Here is a 13,752-nt window from a genome sequence, read left to right on the forward strand (position 1 = left end):
CCGTCATTAAAAGCACTTTGTAGTGGCCGTCCCAGGAAAAGCAGGTTGAAATGGCAATTTGTTGTTTGCTTCTAGCTAGCAGAATGAAATTGCATGTGTTTGAAGACAAAGTAATGGAAAGTTTCTCATCAAGACTGGGAAACAAATTACAGTGTCTTAATTGTTTGTCGGAGGGAGGATAAGGGAACAGACCTCATGCACTGGCAGTCTACAGTTTTTTGGTTTTTTTTTTTGTTGTTGTTTTTTTTTTAATTTTCTGTACAGAATACATAACTTGTTCTGGATGCAGAAACGACCCTCCTTTATTGTTTTATCTTTTTTGCAACAGTTCATACATTTATGAACCAGCAGACATAAAATGCTTTGCAATATTTTTGTTTTCAACAAGCCATTGAGTGAAATAACAGAACATATTATGATTCAGGATAGAAATGAAGTGCTAATGACGTTATTTGTGAATTTTGAGGCGCGAAGACAAATTGTGGTATGGTGTATTTTTGGATTATAACACAATTGGAAGCCACTTTGGAATTTTTTTCTTTTTTTCCCCCAAAAGTGTAGTCTTGCATTCTTTAAGCAAGGCAAGCAGTTTCTGTGTTGATATACTTGTTTATCATACAATATAATTTTAAGAAAATCCATGTGGTTAGTTTCTTAAATCATCATGGCCCTTGAATGCCAATTCTGCTTGCTTCCTCCCAGATGATGGGATGGGTTCTTACTGTTTATAGAAGATGAGTTGAATGGGACTACTCCGATGAATTTGGAGTGAAGATTAGTCAGATAATCAATTTAAGATGATGTCTCTCTTCCTATGTATTTTTTGTATATATGATCAAATAGATATCTTGCCCAAAAACTTGGGGTCTACCATGGATATTATGGAAGGGAGGGTGCTAAACTGGATTAAATCAGGCTTTTTAAATTTTTTGTCAAGCAGACATCTACTAAGAATGCTGACGTTGCAATGTAGTTTGCCTGAAGTTTAACCATTAGCTAGCTGTTAAGCATGTGCAGCAGCCTCTCTTTCACTTTAGATATGAAACTAGTATTTGTTAAGATTTAACTAAAAATACTACACAGTATAGATTCAGAATAGTATCTTTGTTTTTAAGTCCTGAACTATACTATATGTTCTGCTGTCTTAAATCATTGCTGATTAATCTCATGGTATACTTTTTAGTAACTTCATGACTGGCAAGAATATAGAGGGTTGACTAATGGAATTTGTTGGTGTGTATTGCATGATGAAGGCTGGAGGGGATGTGGGGACATATATATACTATGAACATTTTTGGAAGGTCTGTCCTCACCCCTCTCCTCATTAGCTTAATACTTGTTTGTTTGATTTCTTAGGGAAAAAAAAAATTCAATGCAAAAATTGAAATTCAATGGTAATTTTTTAAGTGACTTTCAAAATTCTGTCTAAGGGAGCCTGAAATTATTTCCAGCCACGTTAAATTATTGCACTTTCAGTGCAATGTGTTGCATAATAAATACGTAAAAATGTAATTATGGAAATTTGGAAGTGATTCATTAACAGAATTTTAATTTCTCATACAAATTTTCAAAATTTCTTTTACAAACCTCCCTGGCTTCTGTGAATTTTAAACAATAATGAATGTTATGCCTCAGCAGTGCATATTTATTTTGCATATGGAAAGTTTTTCTGTTGTTTTTTGGTATTGTACAATAGTTAAGCTGGCAGACGTGAAAAACCTAGAGCGTAAGTCATTGCAGCAAAAAGAAAACAGCAATTTTGCATGTGCACAGACTACAAATGTTATGTTTATAAAATTGGTATCAATTCTTATCCTTAAAGTTGAGATAAAATAAAAAAATCAATAACCTATAAAGATTTTTCTAAAATACGAACTCATTAAATATTCTGGAATTATCTTAAATAGTAGTTTTAATGTAGCATGCAGTCTTGTTACTACTACAGTATTAAAAAATAATTGAAAGTGAGGTGTTTAGAATAGTTTCAAGCTAGGTTACCTACATATCCAAAATGTAGGATATGAGCCTGTTTATCATCAATTAAGTGATATCTCCATATAAATATTTTGTGGTGCCATTAGATTTATTTCATGTTTCTCTCAGATATATATGTCTTGAAAAATTTTGTAGTTACTAAAAAAGGAATAGGAACATCTACATTATAACCTGATTTAGCATAATGTAACTGTGGTAAATTACATAAATGTGGCTTTCTTACTTTTTCTGAGGTGAATTCAGAAGTTCTGCAAAAGAGATGAATGAAAATTTTAATGTAACTTAAAATATTATTTTCTGTTGCCTTTGTGACAGTTAATCTGAACAAGTTCCTTTTACCACATATTGATCATCATACTCTAAAGTTCTGTGATTTTTTTTTCTGTTTTTTTATATGGCTTAAGCATCTTTTCTTCCCCTACTGTAAACTATGAATTTGATTGCTGTTTTCCTGTTGGAGAATTCATTTAATTTCCTATTTCTAAAACACAAATAGTTCATGGTGGCAATAATGAGAATTTATTTTTACAAACCTGAAGATTTGTCATTGATTTCTTTGATCTATTATTACTGTAAAAATGAATTAACACATCTGTCAGTAGCATCATTTAGAAAGAGTTGCGTAGTCCATATTGATGTGATTGTGGAATAAATCACTGTTGGAGAACATAGAGTGGGAAGAAGTTCAGGGTACTTAAAAACCCTTAATTTCAAACTTAATTTTGCATTGAATGTACTCAGTTGTTTTGCTCATGCAAAAAAAAAATGCTTGAGATATATGATGGTGGAATCAATTGTTAGAAAAAAAAATGTATGTTTGTTTTTAAATAGAAAGTAGGAGTGAATTCCTTGAGAAGTTGCAAAGAGCGCGAAGCCAAGTAAAACCATCTACCACAAGTCAGCCAATTTTATCAGCACCAGGGCCAACTAAACTTACTGTCGGAAACTGGTCGCTCACCTGTTTGAAAGAAGGAGAAATCGCTATCCACAATTCTGACGGTCAGCAAGCTACAATACTGAAAGAAGATCTCCCAGGCTTTGTGTTTGAGTCTAACAGAGGAACAAAGCATTCATTTACAGCTGAAACCTCTTTGGGTAAGTATGTAGGTATGTGTAATGAACAGGTAGGAGCAAGTGTAGATAAGGTAGGTTTCGTTAGTTTGTTTGGTTTTCATACTTGTGGGAATTCTGACTTTTTTTTAAAAAAAAAATACATTGCAGGGTCAGAATTTGTGACTGGCTGGACTGGTAAGAGAGGAAGAAAGCTAAAATCTAAACTGGAGAAGACAAAGCAGAAGGTTGGTGAGCATGTGTGAATTTTATACTTACAGTTTAATATAGCTTGCTTTATTTTTCAACATGCATATGTTATATGTGATGTAATTTCCTTTTAGAGGATTAAGATCTCTAATTTCAGCTGTATACAATTTAATGCCAAGTTTAAAGGGGAAAACCTGACTTATAACAAAGCACTTCTAAGGCAGATGGTTTTGTCCAGCAGTCTTGGAAAACTCCATACTCTTTTAAATGAAAACAGATTTTCTTTTAAAAACATAAGATAATCCAATCCTTCTTCCTGGCATATGTGTTTGTAATTCTGTAGGTGTCTGTTTTTTAATGCAAAGAAAGAAAAGGCATAATGATCAACATACCTTTCTAAGTTACTGGCATATGTAATTAGTAATTCATCTATAAGTTGCTCCAGTTATCATTTTGAGTTGATGGAAGTTTTGTAGTTGGTTTGAATGTTTTGAATGTTTTGGTAATTGTTGTTAGAAATGTCATGAGTAGGTCACTAATAACCCATGTAAATAACATCTGTGTTTTAGATTTATATTATGAATATTAAACTTGCTGCCCTAGGAATAAATAAAATGTCATCTTCAATGTTATTGTAACTGTAACATTCAGGTCTCAAGCATTTAAGCATCCGAAAAGAATGCATTTTTACTCTTCTGTCTTTCATGTATAGACCTTACCTTGCTTAGGTCCATATGCAACTGCAGCTTTAAAAAAAAAAAAAAAAAAGTTCTTAGAATAAGGTCACTTAAAGACGACTTGTGGGATTTGGTTTAGGGAATGAAAATAGAGCGTTCATAAATCCATATTTTTAAAAAATGATTACTCTTACTTCTAAAATATTACCAGAACACTGATACAGTACTGAAGATTTGTAGACTGAGGACTGTCTTTTCTGCTACTTTTGCACTGTAACTTAATGTATGATGGTAAGCTTAGTTTCTGTAAATTTCTGTAAGATTATGTTTATGTCCTTTTATTTTTCTCTGTGCTTTTAACCTTTCATCTTTGCATCGTATTTAGCCTTTGCAACTTATGATGTATGTTGTATGATAGGTTTCTGTTCTTACCTATTTTTGTCTATCCTGGACTTCTTTTAAAAACACAAAAAAGAAAACCAACTTTTTAGAACCTTAAATAATAATAATAGTGGTCTCATAGTACAGTAACACAAGACTTGTGATTACGAAAATCCTTTCGTAGGTACGCACTATGGCAAGAGATTTATACGATGATCATTTTAAAGCTGTTGAAAGCATGCCTAGAGGAGTAGTTGTAACACTGAGGAACATAGCAACACAGTTAGAGTCTGCATGGGAACTTCATACAAACAGACAGGTAAGTGTACCTCCTGTAATTTATAGCATATGATGTCAGTGGAAATCACATAGCAATATTCAGACTGTTCTATGTCATGTAAGATAGTCACAATATGTATATCTGAACTGTGAGGGTTTTTTTATGCATGCAATTCCTAGTTATATGCTTTACTGGGACACTTTTTTCACGTGTTCATTTGAAAAATACTGTTAGCTTGTTTCATCATAATTGTCTTTTTGTCTTTCAGTGTATTGAAGGAGAAAACACCTGGAGAGATTTAATGAAGACTGCTTTGGAAAACTTAATTGTACTTTTGAAGGATGAGAATACTATTTCTCCGTATGAAATGTGCAGTAGTGGCTTAGTTCAATCATTGCTTACAGTTTTAAATAATGTGAGTTTACAGAACATAAGTCTCTGAAGCAAAACTTTTGAAAGAAAATGTAGGCATAAGTCTTAATTAAAAATAAATAAATCTATCATAGATGTGGCTTTTTTCTGTCTTGAAAATGAGGCAGACTTGCAACAGTAAGTGATCTGACCCATTGAATGTATACTATCACAATAAATTACTTTAATTCAAATGTGATATTAAAAGTCTGGTCGGTTATAATGGCTGATGTAATTTAGCTTTTGATATAAAGATTTTAAATTAAAAAAATGAAATAAAGATTTTAAATAAAAAGAGATTTAAATAAAAAAATAAAGATTTTTAAAAAAACAGATATTTTTGCCAATGTAAAGAATGAATATGCTGTGCTGTATTAGAAGTAATATATTTTTTTTCTTCTTAGAACATCGATTTAGATGTGAAACAAGACTGTAGTCAACTAGTAGAGAGAATAAATGTTTTCAAAACAGCATTCAGTGAAAACGAAGATGATGAAAGGTAGGTTAAAAAAATATCTTGTGTTTGTGATGTGGTAATGTATGTTTAAAAAAATTAAAAGACAAAGGAACATTCTTAACATGTTAAGATATTTACTACAGCTGGGTACTATTCTCTGAGATACTGTAGATTTTGTTTATTCCTCTTTGTGTGGTAACATAGTGACTGTTCACTTTCACAGTCGTCCAGCAGTTGCATTAATTCGGAAATTGATAGCAGTGTTAGAATCTATTGAACGTCTACCTCTCCACTTGTATGATACACCAGGATCTACATATAATCTTCAGGTACAGTGATAACAGTATGTGATACTCTGTGATAAACAACCAAACATTTTATATGAATTTCAGGAAAAGTTACACATGTTAAATCTGTATGAAATGCTTTCTTGTAAATTGGATAGAATTAGCTGAAGAACAAACTTTTTTGCATTTATTTCTTCTAATACCTAACTGGAATGTTTGGGTTTTCCTCTGCTTCCATTTTTTTTTTATACTGTGAAGTGAACGTAGTAGTAAATTTTGACTGAAGAGATATTATTTGCTTGTTTGTTTTTTGTCCTTGAGTATTATTTTCTTGTTTGTTTTTTGTCCTTGAGTATTCTTTTTGTATGGGAATATCCTCATTACTAGAATCTAATTATATCCTAAAAGTAGTATTTTGTTGAAGATGGTTATAAGACAAGCTCGTTTATAATGACTAGAGATGGGCTGTAATGGTTAAAAGGGCCCCACATAGGACAGTGTGCCCATCTGCTGTCATCTTAGCTGTATGATTATCATAGAATGATAGAATGGCTCAGGTTGGAAGGGACCTTAAAGATCATCTCCTTCCAACCCCCCTGCCATAGGCAGGGATGCTACCCACAAGATCAGGTTGCTCAGGGCCTCCCCTAACCTGGTTTCGCACACCTTCGGGGATGGGGCATCCACAACTTCTCTGGGCAACCTGTGCCAGTGCCTCACCACCCTCTTAGTGAAGAATTTCCTCTTAATCTATTTATTCCCTTTTATTCCTATTTATTTCTATTTATTTCCCTTTTTATTTTAGTTTAAAACCATTACCCCTTGTCCTGTCATTATCTGATTGAGCAAAGAGTAGTAGCTTCGTGGAAAGGAAAGATGCAGCTTCACAAAAAAACATTGCTTGGTTTTGTCCAGTTTGAAAGTACACTTGAAGATTGCGTAAAATGACAGTGAAGTGCAAATGTTTTTATTTTGATGTTAAATATCAGAAGATGGTTGCAGGAAGCTGCAAAAACACTGCTGCCATTGGATATTGAGGTTTTATATTATTACTATAGGTCTTAGTAAAAAAAAAAAAAAAAAAGGAAGAAATAAAAGCTATAAAAAACATGAAACATTAAAATATTCACTTGAATTAGTAACTGTATTATGTTGATTGTCACTGAAGAATTGTTGAGTTAACTGAAAAAATGAAGCACTAAGGGAACATTTTAAAAGCATTAAATTAGAATATAGTGCTTGTTTAAATTGCACACAGAAATGATGAGGCGCTGAGCCTGTGTTAGTGAAACATTGCTTTTCTTAATATTATAAAATGTATACAGAAGAAGAGTCTATATTAATGTTTAGGTACTCTTTCAGATACTGACAAGACGGTTGAGGTTTCGTTTGGAACGTGCTTCAGGGGAGACATCATTAATAGATCGAACTGGCAGAATGCTAAAGATGGAGCCGTTGGCAACTGTTGAATCTCTAGAACAGTATCTCCTGAAAATGGTGAGCAACGTACCATGTGCGGTTCACGAGGAAAGGTTGCATTCTGCATCTCTAATTTCTTTTCTTCATTCGTGTGTAGGTAGCAAAGCAATGGTACGACTTTGATAGGGCTTCATTTGTTTTTGTACGAAAACTACGTGAAGGCCAAACATTTGTATTCAGGCATCAACATGATTTTGATGAAAATGGAATTATTTACTGGATTGGGACAAATGCAAAGTGAGTATTTTTCAAAGCTAAATATTTTGAATTAAAATTTAGTAAACTATATCCAGAGAGAAAAAAATGAAAATTCATAATGAAGTCTGTTATATTTTTTTTTGTTTAAGAATGGGAGTTTCCTTTGCTTTTACTGGTGATCAATAGAATTATATTTCTTTTTTCTCTGCTTAACTAAAACAAAAATAGAAATCTCTGAAGTTGGATTGAGAATTTGTTTGTATTCTTGCTGAAGAAATGAAGGGATGGGAAGGGTTGGGTCTTTTGTTAACTGCTGTAGTAAAGTAACATTTTTGGAATGTCTCTGAAGTTATCTAATTATCTAAGATGATATTAACTGCTTCAGTTTGTAATAAACTCTGATGTAATCAATAACTTGCAGTAAACTGTCAAATGTTACTGATATCTGTTTTTTAATGTAAGTAATAATTGAACAGTACATTTCTCTTTTTAATATAGAACTGCATATGAGTGGGTAAATCCAGCAGCCTATGGGTTAGTAGTGGTTACATCCTCAGAAGGAAGAAATCTGCCTTATGGCCGTTTAGAAGACATCCTAAGCCGTGACAGTTCAGCTCTCAATTGTCATACTAATGATGATAAGAATGCTTGGTTTGCCATAGATCTTGGCCTTTGGGTTATACCATCAGCTTACACGTTACGCCATGCTCGAGGTTATGGACGATCTGCTCTCAGAAATTGGGTTTTCCAGGTGTCTAAGGATGGACAGAACTGGACTACTTTGTATACTCATGTTGATGACTGTAGTCTCAACGAACCAGGGTATGTCAGTGTATTTTACCAGCTTTTATAAAATGGAGCTCAGTTAAATACATACTTGGCTGTAGACTAACTTAATGTATGCCATAGGTATAATAAATAATTATGTAAAAAAGTGGTAGGTGGCGCAGATTATTAAGCGTGGGCTGGAAAATAAGTGATTCATAAGTTCTCTTTATGGTTCATGTAAAAGTATTTGTGATTTTCTATCATTGTAAATTCGCATTTTATTTATTTATTTATTTGAGAAAACACCAGCACTCATCTAGAATTTGTCCCTAATGTTGCTAGGTTTTATATTTCTCATGTTCTTGGCAGTTTTCTGATTTTATCCATAAATGATTGCTGTCATGGTTTGGTTTTGGTTCTAAACTGTTGTTTTTGTGTGTTTTGTGTTTTTTTTCCTCTCTCCTGTTCTCCCCAACCATACCTCTTTCAAATGAATTTGAAGGTCTACAGCAACATGGCCTTTAGATCCTCCAAAGGATGAGAAACAAGGTTGGAGACATGTTCGAATAAAACAGATGGGAAAGAATGCCAGTGGGCAAACACACTACCTCTCCCTGTCTGGATTTGAACTTTATGGCACTGTGAATGGAGTATGTGAAGATCAGTTGGGTAAGAAAAAGAAAGTGTACGTCCTGTTTGTTCTCTTAGAATCCTAATGAACATCACCTATAAAAATGAGAGTGGAAAAAACACATTGACTTTTGCCTTGGAGCTTGCTTAAAAACAAGCTCAGATTTATTCCCTAATCAATATTGCTGCATTTTTCAGTCTTCCAATTTCAATTTACATTTCTTGTAGGAAAAGCTGCTAAGGAAGCTGAAGCCAATCTGCGAAGACAGCGACGTCTGGTGCGTTCTCAGGTTTTGAAATACATGGTTCCAGGAGCTCGTGTAATTAGAGGAATTGATTGGAAATGGAGAGACCAGGATGGAAGCCCACAGGGTGAAGGCACTGTTACAGGAGAATTGCATAATGGTGAGCACAAATTGCCTGAATTTGTAAAACTCTGTAGTATGAGTATTTTATGTTTCATTTCTATCTAAATGTGAAATTGGTAGTATTAAACTATTCCTTCTGTAGTTTCTTGAAGAAGCTGATAGAAATTTCAGGATCTTGGAGAGAAGGAACTCAAATACTGTAACCATTGTGGTCCATTTGTGAAATTCCATTTCAATGCATGGGAAAAAATCTTGTTGTAAATAAAACATCTTCAGAGCTTTGCTTAATTAAAATACCAAATTGTTATTTTTACATTCATTATGAAGAATTAAAAATATGCCAGGTTGGTTGATGCAAACTGATTGATTAAGCTTTGAGCCTGCAACATCTATGATTACATTCTTCATTTCTTCTAGCTTAGCATTTGCAATATTTTTCTTGACTTTTGTTGTATCCTGTACCTTTCCTACCTCGCTAGCTTCATTGGGATCAAGTTGCTATTTCAAAAACAGTGAAAAGTAATATAATTTAGGGAGCAAAATCAAAACCTGCAACAGCCATGGAATTCAATGCTCAGGAGGCTGAGATATTGAAGGGGCTCCAAAAGAGCTGATAATCTTGTTAGCAGAACATGCTTTCCCAGTTCCCTCTGATGCCCACCCCTATTTAGGTGTACATAAGACTGGCCTTGTTTCTGAAGCATCTTCAGTCACTCCTAGCCAGATTATTAGTTCTCGGCCCTTAAAAAGGGAGAAACGTCCAAGGTATGATGATCTAAAATGTTTTGAAACTTTTAATCTTTTTTAAGCCATTCAGTATAGCTTGTAGGGAATTGTCCCATCATCTCTATGTATTGTTCTTACCAGATGCAAGAGTATCCATAGATACACTCTCACTTTTAAGACGTTAAGTATTATTGGTGAGTAGTCTATTAAATCAGTGTTTTTGTTCCTATATTCCAGTAAACTTTTCCTATTAAGTAAAGGTGAAATTGAGGTTCATGTGTCAAGTGATGACTACGAAGTGTGATACATGATCAGCAGACTCTTACTCCTGCCACAGTTGTCTTGAAAATAGAAAATGGTATCCCATTGGCTTTTCTGTGGCTATTCAGAAGCTTAAACACATCGTGAGTTGTTTCAGGGCGACAACAATGCAGCATCAGTACTCCAAGTACATAATGTATATTTACACAATTGTGCAAGTTTTGAACTGTTTGTAATTAATATTGAAGTTGAAGGAACTATACAAAACAAGAATAGTAATTTAATTACACTTTTTCAAAACACTGTGTCCAGATACTCATAAAGGGTAAAAAATCATACTGTTTCTGTATGGAGCTTACCTCTTTCTTTTTTGTATTCACTAAGAAAGTCAAATAAAATGTAGAAAGGTAAAAATTCAGACTTGCATCACAGGTTCACTCTTCAGAGGTTTAGTGGCATGAAGCTATTCAGATAAAACTCATGAAGATGGAGTAAAATCATACCATAATAACGTGATATAAGCCTGCTCATATGGGGATGAGATGTCTACTTCTACGTTATGCATTTTTAAATGCTCTTCCTCCAGAGTGATATTTCTAAACAGAAAATTGCCTGTGATCTTCTGTTTCAGTCTAAAGTGATGACTTTTGGATAGTTATAAGGTAAAAGTGCACCTGACAGTGCTAAAAATATATATATTTTACTTCAAATGAGCTCTACTCTGTTTTATTAAAGAAAAACATGCATGTGCCTCTGGACCTGACATCTTGTTTTGAATTTTTGTCTGAGGTTACAGAAGCTGACTGAGCTTTAGGGATTTTGTTTTTAAAGAATACGTGTATCAATGGAAATAGTGACACAAAATTTGGTACAGTTAACATGCAATAAGAAAAACAAGAAAGAAACTTTTAAGATGACTCTGTGTTATATCAGACTAGCATTAATATTTTTTGTCCCCATTTCTATCCTAGTTTGCTAAATTTTGCATGTTATCCTCATCATTGCAGGTTTATTGCATTTAATTTACAAAATACTGGAACATAATTTAATAAAGAAACTAAGATGAGTAGCATCTTTTTTTTTCAGTGCTGTTCTGATCCCAGTATAACACTTTAAATTTCCGTGAAACATACTCTTCTTGCGACCCTGAAATCTTACATGAAGTAGTCCTTACCTGTTGTAAGACTTTTCCTGTGAATAAGTAATGTTTGAGTCTGTGTAAATTATTGAAAGAAAAAGCTGAGTATCAGTACACTCGTTCTTTCACTATATACGACAAAAATAACCCCAAACTAACGAATTTCATAAAATGTGTTCTGTAGGGTAGATATGCCCATATACAAGCATTGAACAGAGAAAAGCATAAAATGTCCATGCAGGAATTATAGTTTCTTGTCAGGTATTAATGAAGTTATGATGATACGTTGTAATATACGTTTCGGATGTTTAGAGAATCATCATAACGTTTTGAGAGATCCTAGTAGGTCGGGTTCCTTCCTGAAGCAAACTTGGCTTTTGGCTGGATTCGGGGACTCTGAAGGTAGAAGCTGATTGTGCTTGCTGCCATAACTTTAACAACACTTTTACGTTACCAAATTGTTTAAACACTCCTTAATTGGCGTTAAGAGTTACTTAGTAATTTTATTAATTCGGACACGCAGCCCTTATGAGAAGCTGATCCCACATTGTGGAGCTACTGTCTGACACGCTCCTGTCTGCTTTCTGCTGGATCTCACAAACTCCTGTCCCTTTCCAGGCTGGATTGATGTCACCTGGGATGCTGGTGGCTCTAACTCTTACCGTATGGGCGCAGAAGGAAAGTTTGACCTCAAGCTTGCACCAGGGTACGACCCTGATTCAGCGGCATCACCCAAACCTGTTTCATCCACTGTTTCAGGCACAACGCAGTCATGGAGCAGCTTGGTGAAAAACAACTGTCCAGACAAGACGACTGCTGCTGCAGGCTCCTCAAGTAGAAAAGGAAGCAGCAGTTCTGTGTGTAGCGTGGCCAGTAGCAGCGACATCAGCTTGGGTTCGACCAAAATGGAGCGGAGATCAGAAAGTGTAATGGAGCAAAATATAGTTTCAGGCACTGACGTCCATGAACCAATTGTTGTTCTGTCTTCCGCTGATAACGTGCCTCAGGCTGAAGTAGGGTCATCTTCCAGTGCAAGCACCAGCACCTTAACAGCGGACATGGGAAATGAAAATGCAGAAAGGAAGTTAGGTCCTGATAATTCAATACGTACTCCTGGGGAGTCCAGTGCTATATCCATGGGAATTGTTAGTGTCAGCTCTCCTGATGTTAGTTCTGTTTCCGAACTGACTAATAAAGAAGCAGCTTCCCAACGACCTCTAAGTTCTTCAGCGAGTAACAGACTTTCAGTCAGTTCCTTGTTGGCTGCTGGGGCACCAATGAGCTCCAGCGCAAGTGTTCCTAACTTATCATCTCGAGAAACTTCGAGCCTGGAGTCGTTTGTACGAAGAGTGGCAACCATAGCACGAACCAATGCCACAAACAACATGAATTTAAGCCGAAGTAGCAGTGATAACAATACTAACACTTTGGGAAGAAATGTCATGAGTACTGCAAGTAAGTAAAAGCTGTATTTATTTTTAGTTGAAACTTTTGTTATTTCTTTGGTTTTCTTTAGACTTAAAGAAGTTTGGCTTTTGTTGGCCTAACAGAGCAATGCACTTAGAGCAGCCTTGCTTTTATGGGACTGGTGAATAGCTCACAGGGTTCATGGAAACTATAAAGTGTTACATGGCCCTGTGATGTCAGATTACACTGTGGTACCCATCAAATGGAAATGATTTGGATTTGATGTTTATTATGTGCTTAGGAAGAAAGAGAGTATAGTTTAGATTGAGAGGATTGAAGACTAGCAACAGCAGCTAATGTGGGATACTCTTGCTCTCTGATCTGTTCTGTGCAGAATTTGCATGCTTACTTTCTGTCTGCCTGCCTGCTTCTGATATGGTTTTGTTTTCCTTGGGAAACGCATATTGTTCATACTGGAAATTCTCTGTCTGAGCTTTAGGAAGTAAGAGCAGAGTAGAAGGAAAAAAGTAAACTGCAGTGTGGTGACATTTTAACATTTCCCTGTACTCTAGCAGGCTGAATAACCCAGTTCTGTGTATGTTTTCCAATGACATCATTAAGCTTTAGATTAGCAAGTCATTTAGGCATACTAATTTTATGGAAGTTTGTAGTTGACATTGTTTTAAGTGGTATTATGTACATGTTTCAACCTTTGCGTGTTCTTGGATTATGTGTGGGATCAAGGTATTAGCAGGTAAGCTGTAAACCTGCTTGTTGTGAGTTCACTCTTCCGAATTTTCAGAACACTCCCATCTGAGATGTTGCACAACCAGCTTTGTGTTAGTTATGTAGTTCAGTGTTTTGGAGCTCAGTGCTTCGTGAGGTAGACAAGTTAGAAAAAGTAAAATTACCCTAACCAGAAGGAAACAGCCAGTTTTTCTGTTAAGCTTTTATGCTTTTCTAAGACTTCTGTGCTTTCTTACTTGAAGATGTGTCGTTTGCTTTTTGCAGATTTTAAAATGATCCTAG

At 34.9% G+C, this 13,752-nt stretch overlaps 1 protein-coding gene across 2 annotated transcripts in view; it reads left to right on the forward strand.

Moving 5' to 3' along the window:
• Positions 1–13,752, forward strand: part of HECTD1 (HECT domain E3 ubiquitin protein ligase 1) — a gene marked incomplete at its 5' end in the record, with an annotated part of 61,072 nt that overhangs the window by 26,923 nt on the left and 20,397 nt on the right. The window contains 12 exons of one of the 2 annotated variants that reach the window (XM_080592740.1): positions 2,827–3,090; positions 3,217–3,293; positions 4,498–4,632; positions 4,862–5,008; positions 5,409–5,503; positions 5,685–5,790; positions 7,111–7,245; positions 7,325–7,464; positions 7,924–8,247; positions 8,696–8,862; positions 9,052–9,228; positions 11,935–12,771. In XM_080592740.1, the coding sequence (XP_080448866.1) occupies positions 2,827–3,090; positions 3,217–3,293; positions 4,498–4,632; positions 4,862–5,008; positions 5,409–5,503; positions 5,685–5,790; positions 7,111–7,245; positions 7,325–7,464; positions 7,924–8,247; positions 8,696–8,862; positions 9,052–9,228; positions 11,935–12,771 (2,604 nt within the window). The remainder of the gene's footprint in view (positions 1–2,826; positions 3,091–3,216; positions 3,294–4,497; positions 4,633–4,861; positions 5,009–5,408; positions 5,504–5,684; positions 5,791–7,110; positions 7,246–7,324; positions 7,465–7,923; positions 8,248–8,695; positions 8,863–9,051; positions 9,229–11,934; positions 12,772–13,752) is intronic. The other variant, XM_080592741.1, reaches the window with a different exon arrangement.

This window comes from Anser brachyrhynchus, assembly GCF_964034855.1.
Source record: "Anser brachyrhynchus genome assembly, chromosome: 5".
NCBI lineage: Eukaryota > Metazoa > Chordata > Aves > Anseriformes > Anatidae > Anser > Anser brachyrhynchus.